Raw genomic sequence first — 13,484 nt, forward strand, 5'->3', positions numbered from 1 at the left:
GTTGTGTATCCGCCGCAGTGGAGATCCTGAATAGCTTCAGGACTGTCAGGGTTCTGGCCTTGACCTTTATCTCCATCCCAAAACCCTGCCTCAGCTGGAGTCTGTTCAAACCCCTGGCAGCCACTTATCTGTTCTCCAGACACTGATGTTACAGTAACGGAACTGTACAGGAGGAACCCTCTGGGAGAAGCTTTTTTTTCTCCCCCAGCATAATTCCCTGGAGATTCACCTGTTAAATACTTTTTAAAATTCTAACACTTGGGCCAGGCGCAGCAGCTCATACCTGTAATCCCAGCACTTTGGGAGGCTGAGATGGGCGGATCGCCTGAGGTCAGGAGTTCGAGACAAGCCTGGCCAACATGGTGAAACTCCATCTCTACTAAAAATACAAAAACTAGCCGGGCGTGGTGGCGGGCACCTGTAATCCCAGCTACTTGGGAGGCTGAGGCAGGAGAATCACTTGAACCCAGGAGGCGGAGGTTGCAGTGAGCCAAGATTGCGCCATTGTACTCCACCTGGGCGACAAGAGCGAGACTTCGTCTCAAAAAAAAAAAAAAAATTCTCACACCTAGATCGGGCTCGGATTGGGTATGGTGGCTCACACCTGTAATCCCAACATTTTGGGAGGCCAAGGTGGGTGGATCACTTGATGTCAGGAATTAGAGACCAGTCTGGGCAGCATGGCTAAACCCTGTCTGCTAAAAAATATAAAAATTAGTCGGGGGTGGTGGCACACGCCTCTTGGCCCAGCTACTTGGGAGGCTCAGCTGGAAGGATAGCTTGAACCTGGGAGGTCAAGGCTGCAGTGAGCTGTGATCACGCCACTGTACTCTAGCCTGGGTGACAGAGTGAGACCCTGTTTCCAAAAAAAAAAAAAAAAAAAAAAAAAGTAACACCTCTGTTGCACAAAGGGAAGCCTCATTAGTGGGTCAGGTCTAAGAGCAGCTTCTAACCCCTGGTGGCCAGGTCAGCCTCAGGAGGGGACTGGGACTGGGTGGAGGGGCCTGGGAACAACTATGTACACTTGTGTCTGCTCTTGGGCTCACAGGAGTGTGCACAGTAGGGGTAGGCGGGCTTGTGAGCGCTGTGTGAGACCTGGGAGCCAGCCGGGGCCAGTGTTGCTTCCTGCACATCAGCCCTGTGACTGGGGTGCGTCACTTGGGCAGTCTGAGACTCTGTTTCCTTGCTGTAAAATGGGGATAGTGAGTGTACCGACCTACGTGGAGTTCCCGAGAGCTGCAGGTGGGTACTACCTGCAGGGCCCTTCAAATACAACAGAATCTCACCAATAAAAGGAAAAGAGAGGTTTTTTCCGGCAGAAGGAAATGATGTAAGTCACAAACTTGGATCGACCTAAAGAAAGGAAGAGCATCGAGAAAAATAACACGTGAAGTTTTTTTTTTCAAGACAGAGTCTTGCTCTATTGCCCAGGCTGGAGTGCAGTGGCACAATCTTGGCTCACTGCAACCTCCACCTCCCGGGTTCAAGCGATTCTCCTGCCTCATCCTCCCGAGTAGCTGGGATTACAGATGTGCACCACCATACCTGGCTAATTTTTGTGTTTTTAGTAGAGGTAGGGTTTTGCCGTGTTGGCCAGGCTGGTGTCGAACTCCTGACCTCAAGCGGTCTGCCTGCCTCAGTCTCCCAAAGTGCTGAGATTATGGGCATAAGCCACCATGCCTGGCCACGATTATTTTTTTCAATGGTTCTCGCACATGGTGGGTGCACAAGTTACGTGATCAGCCCATTCAGTCCTTCCTTAACCCTTTTCCCATTTACCCCAAGGATAGTGGTTGACGGCACTTGCGGCTGCAACGTTTACCCCGAGATAACTTTGCCGTGAAGCATCTCATTTTTATTACTATTTTTGCATTGCTCTCATATCAACTTTGGAAATAAAAGATACCATTTTATGTGTAGCATTCTGCTTTTAGTAGTGATATTTCCAGTTACAAAATATAGTAATTCTTGATCACTGAAAATGTCAAATCTTGGAAAATATAGCATTCCTACGTTTGATGTTAACATTGTTCTCAAACAGTTGTTTGCCAAAGATTCATTTGATGAATCTGACTGTTCCAAAATAGACGATTCTGGTGATTCAGATGATTCTGATGTTCTGTTTAGAAATAACTCCAAGAACAGTTTTTATATTTTACTTTCACATTGAAAATCAGATTTGCTTCAGCTTCAAAGAGTGTGTTTATATAAAATTAAATGAGCGCTGGCAGTAGGTTGGACTTTTTTTTTTTTTTTTTTTCTAAATGGGAAAAAGTTAAATCAACCCTGGGGACAGGTGCTGTGTGAGCCCTTTTGCGTTAACTTAAAAAATATATGTGTGTGTGTGTGTGTGTGTGTGTGTGTATACATTTGTTCATTCGTTTTGAGACAGTTTGCTCTGTTACCCAGGCTAGAACTAATGGAAAATAGGTTCAAGGCTGCAGTGAGCTATGATCACGCCAGTGTACTCTAGCCTGGGTGACAGAGTGAGACTCTGTATCAAAAAAAAAAAAAATTACTCTGTTGCACAAAGAGAAGCCTCATTAGCAGGTCAGGTCTAACAGCAGCTTCTAACCCCTGGTGGCCAGGTCAGCCTCAGGAGGGGACTGGGACTGGGTGGAGGGGCCTGGGAGCAATGGTAATGTAATGTAAAATAAAGCACAGACCCAAGAACCCACATGGCCAATAAATGGCTTGAACCTTTATTAAGCAGTCACCCATTTGCCCACCACCCCCCTCAAAAACAGACTCCAGGAGCCCCCCATGTACCGTTCCAGTCCCTGCTCATCTCATTGCAAGAGTGTCCTGACTTCAGGAGTGACCACCTCCTGCACTAATGAAGGTGCAGCCACCCAGGTGGGCACCAAATACATGGCTCAGTCTCACCCCCATCCGGGTTTTGTTTCCTTCCTTCCTTCCTTCCTTCCTTCCTTCCTTCCTTCCTTCCTTCCTTCCTTCCTTCCTTCCTTCCTTCCTTCCCTCCCTCCCTCCCTCCCTCCCTCCTTCCTTCCTCTCTCTCTCTTTCTCTCTCTCTCTTTTTCTTTTTCTTTCTTTCTTTCTTTTTTTTTTTCAAGACAGAGTCTCACTCTGTCGCCCAGGCTGCAGTGCAATGGTGCGATCTTGCCTCACTGCAACCTCTGCCTCCTGGGTTCAAGTGCCTCTCCTGCCTCAGCCTCCCGAGTAGCTGGGACTACAGGCGTCTGCCACCATGCCCGGCTAATTTTTGTATTTTTAGTAGAGACGGAGTTTTGCCATTTGGCCAGACTGTTCTCAAACTCCTGGCCTCAAGTGATCCGCCTGCCTCGGCCTCCCAAAATGCTGGGATTACAAGTGTGTGAGCCATGGTGCCCAGGCCCTGGGTTTTGTTTTCTAATACGTCTCACCTCTGGTTCCCTCCAATTCTAGTCCTTACTATCTCTATCCTTATGCCCCTCTACCTGTCCCTGCCCGTTATTTCTGTGATATTAGCCTCCCAGGTTTGCTCACTCATTTGGGGATGCACAGGAGGATCACCGTGGCCCAGGATAGCTGCTTGATTACAGTCTCGATTCCTCCCTAGTCACAGCCTCGAGTGATGAGCTGCTTTCATATCATCTTCCCAAGGGTACCAATTAAGTCCTTTCCTTCCTTTCTTTTTTTTTTCTTTTAGCATCTTAAGTAATTCATAAAGTTAAAACATATTTGATGCATTTCAATACAGTTCCTAGTTATTTTAAAGGTGAGGGGCCAGGCATGGTGGCTCATGCCTATAATCCCAGCACTTTGGGAGGCCGAGGGGGAAGGATCACTTGCATCCAGGAATTTAAGACCACGGCCTGGCACAGTAGCTCACGCCTGTAATCCTAGCACTATGAGAGGCTGAGGCGGGTGGATCACCTGAGGTCACTAGTTCAAGACTAGCGTAACCAGTATGGTGAAACCCCATCTCTACTAAAAATTTTAAAAAATTAGCCAGACATGGTGGCCTGTGCCTATAGTCCCAGCTACTCGGGAGGCTGAGACAGGAGAATTGCTTGAACCCAGGAAGCAGAGGTTTCAGTGAGCTGAGATTGCACCACTGCACTCCAGCCTGGGCAATAGAGCGAGCTGTCTCAAAACAAACAAAAAAACTCAACCAGCCTGGGCAACATAGTGAGACCTCGTCAGAAACTAGCCAAAAGTGGTGGCGTGTACCTGTAGCCTCTTGGGAGGCTGAGGTGGCTGGATCACTCGAGTTTCGGCAGAGCCCTCATCTCACCACCGCACTCAGCCTGGGTGACAGTGTGAGACCCTGTCTCAAAAAAATAAATAAATAAGGAAACTGAGGCTCAGATCAAATGCCTCTGACTTACCCTAGGACAAGCACTCATAGGTGAGCTGAGCGTGCTGTTAGGTAGTAGCCGGGGTGCTCCAGCCCCAAAGCCAGCCCTTTGCATGTTCTCTGCCTTCTGGGCACAGTGGCTGCTGGGCGTAGCGTAAGCAGGCGCGTGCTGTCAGGCTGGGCTTCGATGTCTTTTGTTTTTTTTTTTTTTAACTCAGCATTTCTTGGAAGTGTTTCAGCATCAGATGTGAACCCATGTCCTCATTTTTAAGCAACTGTCCCTTACCAGGGTCTCAAACGATGGGCGTTTGTCTCTAGTCCTCCCTGTCAGTGGTGTTGACATCAAATGCTCCTGAGGTTACGACCCTCGCGGGTCAAGCTGAGCTCATCAGAAGGCCTTTCCCTGGTGGTCCCGGGCATGCACGTGTTGGAGTGATCTTTTCAGTGGGTTTTCTTTCTTGGGCCACTGAAGGTCTGTAATCGCCCTGAAGAACAGCCCGGAGCAGGATGGTGCTACTCTAGTCTCAGGCAAAACGGGGGCTCCTGGGGTCTGTTTGTGACGTGGGTGGTGGGCACACGGGTGGGCCTTTTCTATGGACGTGGAATGCACATTCACCTTGAGTCGCCTCCACTGGGCTCAGAATCCAGCACTCTCTGAGCCTGGGTCCCACCTGGGACAGGGGGCCCCCAGGGGCAGTGTGTGGAGCTGGTGTTGGCACCTGCGCCCAGCGGGCCCATGACCACCCCGGGTTGGAATTGGGACTCAGCTTCCTACTAGCCAAGCGAGCCTCAGTGTCTTTGTAAAATGGCCATACCTCCCTCCTGGGTTTGTCAGGAGGTTAGAGGGGAAGACAAAAGGAACATGAAAGGCGAGAGTCTGAAAGGCAAGATGCTGAGCAGATGGTCAGTGCCGGGACAGTCAGCTGTTCTTGTTTCCATGTTTCGGCAGCAGAGACTCACACAGGGACGGGCGTTAGGGGAAGGGTCTGTATGGAGCAAGGTCTGGGATGAAAGCGGACCTCTGCGTGTTCTTGACACAATGCTTGGTTGGGTTAGGAACATTCACCACCACGTGGCTTTCCTCTGCGTGTTCAACCTGCAGTCAGGTGCTCAGCTGGGCTGGGCGGCTGAACACGGCCCAGGGAACTGCCCCTCGCAGCTGGCAGCCACATGGCAGCCGGGTGAACTGGGTTCAGCATTCCCTTCTAGCGATCCTGATTTGTGTTTATCCCAGCAGTAGCCTCAGGCATCTCTGCAGCGTTTTCGTCGGTATCTTTCCTCCCTACGTTTCCATTGGCTTGTGGGTTTTCCTTGTGAGCGCAGTTGGCATAGGGTTCTTAAATACGTGGCACGACGGAGGCCACATCAATGAGGGGGACATCATTATGGGAGGGTGGGCTGGGTGGCTGGGTGACTGCAGGATTGTGGCACCAGCAAAGTAACTGCACCTTTTTTTTTTTTGTAGAATCTGATGTTACTGCTTAGAGACGGGGTCCCGCTGTGTTGCCCAGGCTGGTCTCAAACTCTTGAGCTGAAGCGATCTTCCCATCTTGGCCTCCTGAGTAGCTGGGATTCCGGGCACACACCACCAGATCTGATTTTAAACAGAAATCCAGTTGGCGTTGTAGAGTCGTTTGCCTTAAAGCCTTCCTATCGTCAACCACAGCCATGACCTGATGACTTTCAAGCATGTGTCCAGAGAGGGGTTCACAGAGAGGAGTCTCCCTCATGAGAGGGGAAGACTGTAGATCAGAGATAGGCAAACTTGATCTCTGAGGGGCCAGACGGGCTATGTGGAGATGATTCATACCTCTCTTGTGCAGGCCACAGGCAGTGCGTACACAAGTGGACGTGACTGTGGGCCAGTGAAACTTTATTTACGATGGGATGGCTGGGCATGGTGGCTCACTCCTGTCACCCCAGCACTTTGGGAGGTTGAGGTGAAAGGGATCGCTTGAGGCCAGGAGTTCAAGACCAGCTTGGACAACATAGCAAGACCCCATCTCTACAAAAATTTTTAAAATTGGCCGGGCATGGTGGCTCACACCTATAATCCTAGCACTTTGGGAGGCCGAGGCGGGCGAATCTCTGGAGGTCAGGAGTTTGAGACCAGCCTGACCAACATGGTGAAACCCCATCTCTACTAAAAATACAAAATTTACAGGTGGTGCGTGCCTGTAATCCCAGATACTCGGAAGGCTGACAGGAGAATAGCTTGAACCCAGGAGGTGGAGGTTTCAGTGAGCCGAGATTGTGCCATTGCACCCCTGCCTGGGCGACGAGTGAAACTCTGTCTCAAAAAAAAACAAAAGAAATTAGCTGGGCGTAGTGGCACATGCCTGTGGTCCCAGCTATTGAGGAGGCTGAGGTGGGAGGATCTCTTGAGCCCAGGAGTTTGAGGTTGCAGTGAGCTGAGATCATGCCACTGCCCTTGAGCCTGGGCAACAGAGTGAGACACTGTCTCTAAAAAAAAAAAAAAAAAAACCAAACCAAACAAAACACAGGCAGTGGGCAGACTGGCTGTGGCTTGCCGCTCCCTGGCCTCTTCCAGTCAGGGAACGTCATGGGCTCCAGCTTCTGCCAGTTCAAGTCATCTTTTCTGGTGTATTTCAAAGCCTCCCTGTGAGTATGGGGTCAGTAGGCACAGGAAGGGACCTGGTGTGTGACAGAGGGGTGGGAGGCCCATTCATTCACACACCTCAGGACTTGCAGTGACTTCCTGTGTATTGGATTCTTCCGCCTCTCATTTGCGTCCATGATGTTGAATTCTGACTCTGTTTAAGCTGTAATGTCCACATGAAGCCATTCTAAAATCTCCAGATCCCTCTCAGAAGGCCCAAGGGATGACCAGTTACCATTTTTCTTTATCTTTGAAGGAAATTTCCAGAGCTGTTTGCACAGTTCAAGTCCTTCCTAGGGGTAAAAGAGCTGTCCTTCGCGCCACCCATGAGCGACAGATCCGGGGACGGGATAAGCCGGGAAATCGACTATGCATCTTGTAAGCGCATAGGATCCAGCTACCGGGCACTCCCCAAAACCTACCAGCAGCCCAAGTGCAGCGGGAGGACGGCCATCTGCAAGGAGGTAGCGCTCCCTGGGGCTTACATGTTCGCTGACATGGTGCATCCCCCACCCCTCCCCAGCAAACACCCAATACCCCCGTTTTGAATGAAATGCTGTGTGCTCAGCCCTCCTGAATGTTGGGTTATGGGTGGTGCTGGGATGTGGCCCAGCAAAACCACCTGAGCAGAGACAACAGTGTTGTACCCTGCTGGTAGTTTTGGCAAAACACAGAGTGTCAGGGATAATGTGGAGTTCACTTATTCATCTGTTATTTGAGTTAGGTTTATTGCTGCCATGATTCTGCTCCGTCCCGGGCTCACTGACCTCAGTGTGTTTCTGTTTAGCTTGACCATTGGACACTTCTCCAGGGTTCGTGGACAGACGATTACTGCATGTCCAAGTTCAAGAGTACCTGCTGGATTCCAGGATATAGTGCAGGGGTCAGCAAACTCTGGCCCATGGGCCCTGGCCCGCTGCCTGTGTTTGTAAATAAAGTTGTATTGGCACACAGACACAACCATTCATTTACATATTGCCTGTGGCTGCTTTTCTCACCACAAAGGCAGAGTTGAGTATTCATCCGGGATGGCCTGCAAAGTCTGAGATAGTTGCTCTCTGACCCTTTGCAGAGAAAATTTACCAATATCTGAAATGAAATCAGCCCTCCATATCTGCAAGTTCCTCATCTGTGGTTTCAACTAACCATGGATTGAAAATATGTGGGGAGAGAGAAACCAAAAAATAACAGTACAGCAATAAAGCGTAATCCACATTTTAAGAATGCAGTGTAACAATGATCTACACAGCATTTACATTGCATTAGGTATAAGTATTCTAGAGATGATTTTGCATAGGTTATATGCAAATAGGATTCCATTTGACATCAGGGACTTGAGTATCTGTGGATTTGGGTCTCCAGGGGTGGTTCTGGAACCAATCTCCCAGGATACCAAGGGAGTGTTCACTTGACCAAAGTCATGTTTTCCCTTAAAAACTTGATTCACCTTCCCATTTGTATAAGGCAGTTGCCTATCATATAATCAGGATTGTATTATGTATCTTGGTACTTTGTACACTGGCTAACAGTAAATCTTAGCTCCTGGGGCATGCAGCGCCGTTCATGGCGTTTCCTCTTGATGCAGGTACTGAATGACACCTGGGTCTCCTTCCCCTCCTGGTCTGAGGACTCCACCTTCGTCAGCTCTAAGAAGACACCGTACGAGGAGCAACTTCACCGCTGTGAGGACGAGCGCTTCGAGGTGTGTGTGCTGCTGTGGCCAGGCCCCCCGGCACATGCCTGTCCCCCTTCTCCACAGGACATGCATCCTGATCCTCCTCCACTGTGCCAGTCTCCTTTTAGGAGCAGGGATTGCAGCACATTCCAGCAGCTCCTGGAAGCTTCCTGCTGGGTCTTGCTGGCCTCTGGGCTGGCTACCAGATGGCACTTTTTTTTTCTGTTTAAAAATTTTGTTTGGACTAGGTGCGGTGGCACACACCTGTAATCCCAGCACTTTGGGAGGCCAAGGCAGGTGGATCATTTGAGCTCAGGAGTTTGAGACCAGCCTGGGCAACATGGTGAAACCTCATCTCTACCAAAAATACAAAAATTAGCCGGGCTTGGTGGCGGGTGCCTGTAATCCTAGCTACTCGGGAGGCTGAGGCAGGAGAATTGCTTGAGCCAGAGAGGCCGAGGCTGCAGTGAGCCGAGATCAAGCCACTGCACTGCACCCTGGGCAATAAAATAAAAATAAATTTAAATTACGTTAAAGAAACTTTTATTTATTTATTTATTTTGCTTGCCCTGTCTCCCAGGCTGAAAGTGCAGTGGCACAATCATGGATCATTGCTGCCTTGACCTCCCAGGGTCAAATGATCCTCCCACCTCAGCCTCCTGAGTAATTGGAACCACAGATGCACACTACCATGCCCAGGTTGTTGTTGTTTTTTTAACTTTTTTTGTAGAGATGAGGTCTCACTATGTTCCCCAGGCTGGTCTCACACTCCTGGCCTCAAGCGATCCTCTTGAGTAGCTGGGATTACAGACACACAACCATTCCTGGCTAATTTTTGTATTTTTAGTAGAGACGGGGTTTCACCATGTTGGTCAGGCTGGTCTCGAACTCCTGACCTTGTGATCTGCCTGCCTCAGCCTCCCAAAGTGCCAGGATTACAGGCGTGAGCCACCGCACCGGGCTATAAATTTTTTTAATTAGCCAGGCATGGTGGTGCACACCTATATTCCTAGCTACTTGGGAAGCCAAGGTGGGAGGATCGTTTGAGCCCAGGAGGTTGAGGCTGCAGTGAGCTGTAATTGTGCCACTGCACTTCAGTCTGGGTGACAGAGCAAGACCCTGTCTCCTACACACACACACACCACCCCCCTCCAAAAATCCTCTGCGCTCTGAGGTCCCAGGCCCCTCCCTGAGGCCTCTTGAGTTCCCCAGTGGCTGACCCCTTCCTGCCTTCCTTTCCATAGTTAGACGTTGTCCTGGAGACGAACCTGGCCACGATCCGCGTGTTGGAAAGCGTGCAGAAGAAGCTCTCTCGGATGGCGCCCGAAGACCAGGAGAAGTTCCGGCTGGACGACTCCCTCGGGGGCACGTCAGAGGTGATCCAGCGCCGTGCCATCTATCGCATCTATGGCGACAAGGCCCCGGAGATCATCGAGAGCCTCAAGAAGAACCCCGTCACCGCTGTCCCTGTTGTCCTGAAAAGGTGCCCTGTGGCATCCCGCCTTCCCTTCCCTTCCCTTCCCTTCCGTGCCGCAGGGAGCCCCTGGAGAGCTTGTTAGTGCTGTTTGTCAACAGGGGTAATCTCCAGGGGAGGTCTCAGGCCTAGGGCTGGCTTCCTGTATTTCCCAGTCTCCCACTCCTGAGAGGAGAGCACTGTGACCTTCTAGGACTTTCCACCTTGCACATAATCACATCTAGACATCTAAACTGCTTTAAGAGTCAGATGCAACCACTACACTGTGGCTTGCATTTTATTTAACGCTGCATCTTGGACACCATCTGGTGCTAGTGAACAGGTATTTATCAAGTGGCCACTTTAAGGCAGGTGCAATGCTTGGCCCTGGGGTTACGCAGCTGAGTGAGGCAGACCCAGTCCCTCTCCACTTGGGACTCACAGCTGAGCAAGGGACCTGAGTGGCTGAGCTAGCAGCCATGCGGAGAGTGCTGGGTGCCTGGGAGGAGGCGGAGGACCCAGGAAGCTGGCCACATTGGCTCTGTAAGGCCATCACGCCCTTCTTCTGATGTGCACAGAGCCCGCTGCATAGACTAGGCTGGGAGCTGGCTGGGCTTGGATCCTGGGCCCCCAGTCAAGTCCCAGAGGAAGACAGGCCAGCCCTGGGATGCTTCAGGGAGGATGCCCTGGCTTGTCCCTGGTGCTGACCCCTCTTCTCCCCACAGGCTGAAGGCCAAGGAAGAGGAGTGGCGGGAGGCCCAGCAGGGCTTCAACAAGATCTGGCGGGAGCAGTATGAGAAGGCGTACCTCAAGTCCCTCGACCACCAGGCTGTGAACTTCAAGCAGAATGACACCAAGGCCCTGCGCTCCAAGAGCTTGCTCAACGAGATCGAGAGCGTCTACGACGAGGTACAGCCTTCCCTAGCCCTGCCGGCTGGCGGGGGTGGGATCCTGGCTCTCCCGACCGCCAGGTCTGTGCCTCTGTTTCCCTGGTGCTTAGGTGGGGTAGCGGCATTGCCCTTTCAGGGCTGTGTCGAGGCGAGGGTTCATGTCTCTGTGATGCCCAGCCTGCGGCCTGCCCTAAGAGAACCAGCAACTCTGCCATTGTCTGTTTGTTTGTTTAGAGGCAGAGTCTCGCCCGCTCTGTCGCCCAGGCTGGAGTGCAGCTCACTGTAACCTCCACCTCCCCGGTTCAAGCGATTCTCCTGCCTCAGCCTCCCGAGTAGCTGGGACTATAGGCACGTGACACCACACCTGGCTAATTTTTGTATTTTTAGTAGAGACGGGGTTTCACCATGTTGGCCAGGCTGGTCTTGAACTCCTGACCTTGTGATCCACCCGCCTCGGCCTCCCAAAGTGCTGGGATTACAGGCGTGAGCCACCGCGCCCGGCCAACTCTGCCGTTGTCTGGAGAAATCTCTGTCCCTCCTATGGGACAGTGACGGACTTCAGCTTAGATGGCAGGTGGCAGCAGCCTTCATTTCTTTCTTGCCGACTGTGCCCGGCACTGGTGTTAGCAATGCAGAAGGAGTCATATATCATCTGACCTCACTCCTGAACCTGACTCTGCTACGTCATTATTCTGATTTTATCAGTGGGGAAACCGAGGCACAAGAGGTTGCATTTGCCTGGGCTGGTCTCAGGGGGCCAGGGCTCCGAGTCAGTGGGTTCGAGGCTTTCGGCTGCACGTCCTCACTGCAGGCTCACAAGGCCTGAGTTACAGAACCAAGGCCAGCGGGACCCTCAGGTTGCCAGGAACTGGGCCTGTTAGTGGCTGTGCGTAGGGAGTGCCTGCCTGCAGGATCCTGAAGGGGGAAGCTTGGCAGGGTGTTGGGCATAGTGACAGCCAGCTGTCGGGAAGGTTCTTGGACACTCTGAGGAGGTGGCTGGGGAGGGCACGCTGCTCCCCAGGCAGTGCCCAGATCACGGCACGGGTTGCATTGTCAGCCTGGTGCCCACCTGGGCAGGGGGTGGTGCCTCACCTGATTTGGTGTCTTGCTCCCGTCACTGCACAGTGAGCGGTCGCTCCTTTTACAATATAGAAACGGAATCCACAGGAGCCAGGCTGCTGGCCCAAGGCCTCTCCCAGAGCCTGTGGGACTGTGGGGACCCCCTTCCCTCCCACCTCCCTCCCCATGGGCCACCCTCGCCCCAGGCCTACCCACAGCCGCTCTGGCTTCCTCACTCTAGTCCTCGGCGGATCCCCAAGCCCAAGACCCTGCATAGGTTCTGTGGGTCTGTAGTGTCTGCAAAGTGCAGATGATGAAGTAGCCCTGGAAATCCACCAATGAGACCCCGAGTTCCTGGGTCCCTCCCTGGGGCTGGGGCTGATGAGGCAAGGGGCACCAAGGTTGGCCCCCTGGCCTGACAGATCTCTGCACATGCAGGTCCTTGATGAGTTCCAAAGTCAGACCCTCATTCCATCACACAGTTTACAAAGCATGGTTACGGGTCACAGACATGGGGATCGTGCTTCAGAGGGGACTGTAAAGGAATTTTCAGTGTTTATGGCATAAATGAGACCTGGGGGACTTAGGAAGTGGTCAGAGGGCGGAGGTCACACTGAAGAGCCCGGAACAGGGCTGAGCGTGCAGACTCCTAGGAACCGGCTCAGCGTGCTTGGCCCCACCAGCCTCTACGCTGCCCTGCAGGGGAGGAGGAAGGGAAACCTCAGGCTGCTGGGAGACCTGGTCCTTCCCCTGGGAGCCTGCAGAGATGGTGTCCATGCTCACTTTCCCCAAGAGCCCCAGTGCGTCGGCCTCCCTGCCTCCCTCCCTGAGGGGTTGGGGCTGGGCACTGGGTGCCAGGACGGTGGTGTGGGAGGCTGGAGGAAGGGGTGATTGTCTTAACGGTGTGAGGGAATGAAAGTCGTGATCTGGATAAAGACCAAGGGGAGGGGTGAGCCTGGGACAGGGTTTTCCAGGGAGCGAGAGCAAATGGGCACGTGCAAAGGCCCCGCACACACAGGAGGGAGCTCGGCGCCCTGAAGCATCGCAGGAAGGAGCCTGGGGGCCGTGAGGCTGGAGGGGCTATGGAGGGGCATCCCAAGGGCTGGCATCTTCTGAGGGGCAGTGCCTCAGGAGTGTTAGTTGAGGTGACCATGCTCCTGTGGGCCAAGTCGCCCTGGACCCAGTGAGGAGAACGGTTGGAACAGGCTGGTGAGAGCTGGTGGGAGGGCTGGTGACATGACGGTGGTAGCAAGCACGTGCAGGGGCTGGCGGGTGACAGCAGCGGAGGTGGGGACTTGGGGACGATGGGCGTGCAGGGCTTCAGATGTGAGCAGTTGCAGGCCTCCTGGGTAGTAGATGGAGGGCAGCGGCAGAGAGGTCACGGCTCACCCTGTGCCTCCTTGACCTCATCGATAGCGTGGTATGGGCAGCCCCGGTCAAGCTGGAATCAGGCGCCACCGTTGCTGTCAGTAGGAGGAGGTCGGCCT

General features: G+C 52.5%; 1 protein-coding gene across 2 annotated transcripts in view; it reads left to right on the forward strand.

The window, feature by feature from the left end:
* LOC105492296 (SIN3 transcription regulator family member B) overlaps positions 1 to 13,484 on the forward strand; it is a 50,641-nt gene that overhangs the window by 26,808 nt on the left and 10,349 nt on the right. Inside the window, exons 9-13 of one of the 2 annotated variants that reach the window (XM_011759337.2) lie at positions 7,177 to 7,384; positions 7,708 to 7,803; positions 8,506 to 8,622; positions 9,840 to 10,078; positions 10,774 to 10,957. In XM_011759337.2, the coding sequence (XP_011757639.1) occupies positions 7,177 to 7,384; positions 7,708 to 7,803; positions 8,506 to 8,622; positions 9,840 to 10,078; positions 10,774 to 10,957 (844 nt within the window). The remainder of the gene's footprint in view (positions 1 to 7,176; positions 7,385 to 7,707; positions 7,804 to 8,505; positions 8,623 to 9,839; positions 10,079 to 10,773; positions 10,958 to 13,484) is intronic. The other variant, XM_011759394.3, reaches the window with a different exon arrangement.

This window comes from Macaca nemestrina, chromosome 20 (assembly GCF_043159975.1).
Source record: "Macaca nemestrina isolate mMacNem1 chromosome 20, mMacNem.hap1, whole genome shotgun sequence".
In the NCBI taxonomy this organism is placed as follows: Eukaryota; Metazoa; Chordata; class Mammalia; order Primates; family Cercopithecidae; genus Macaca; species Macaca nemestrina.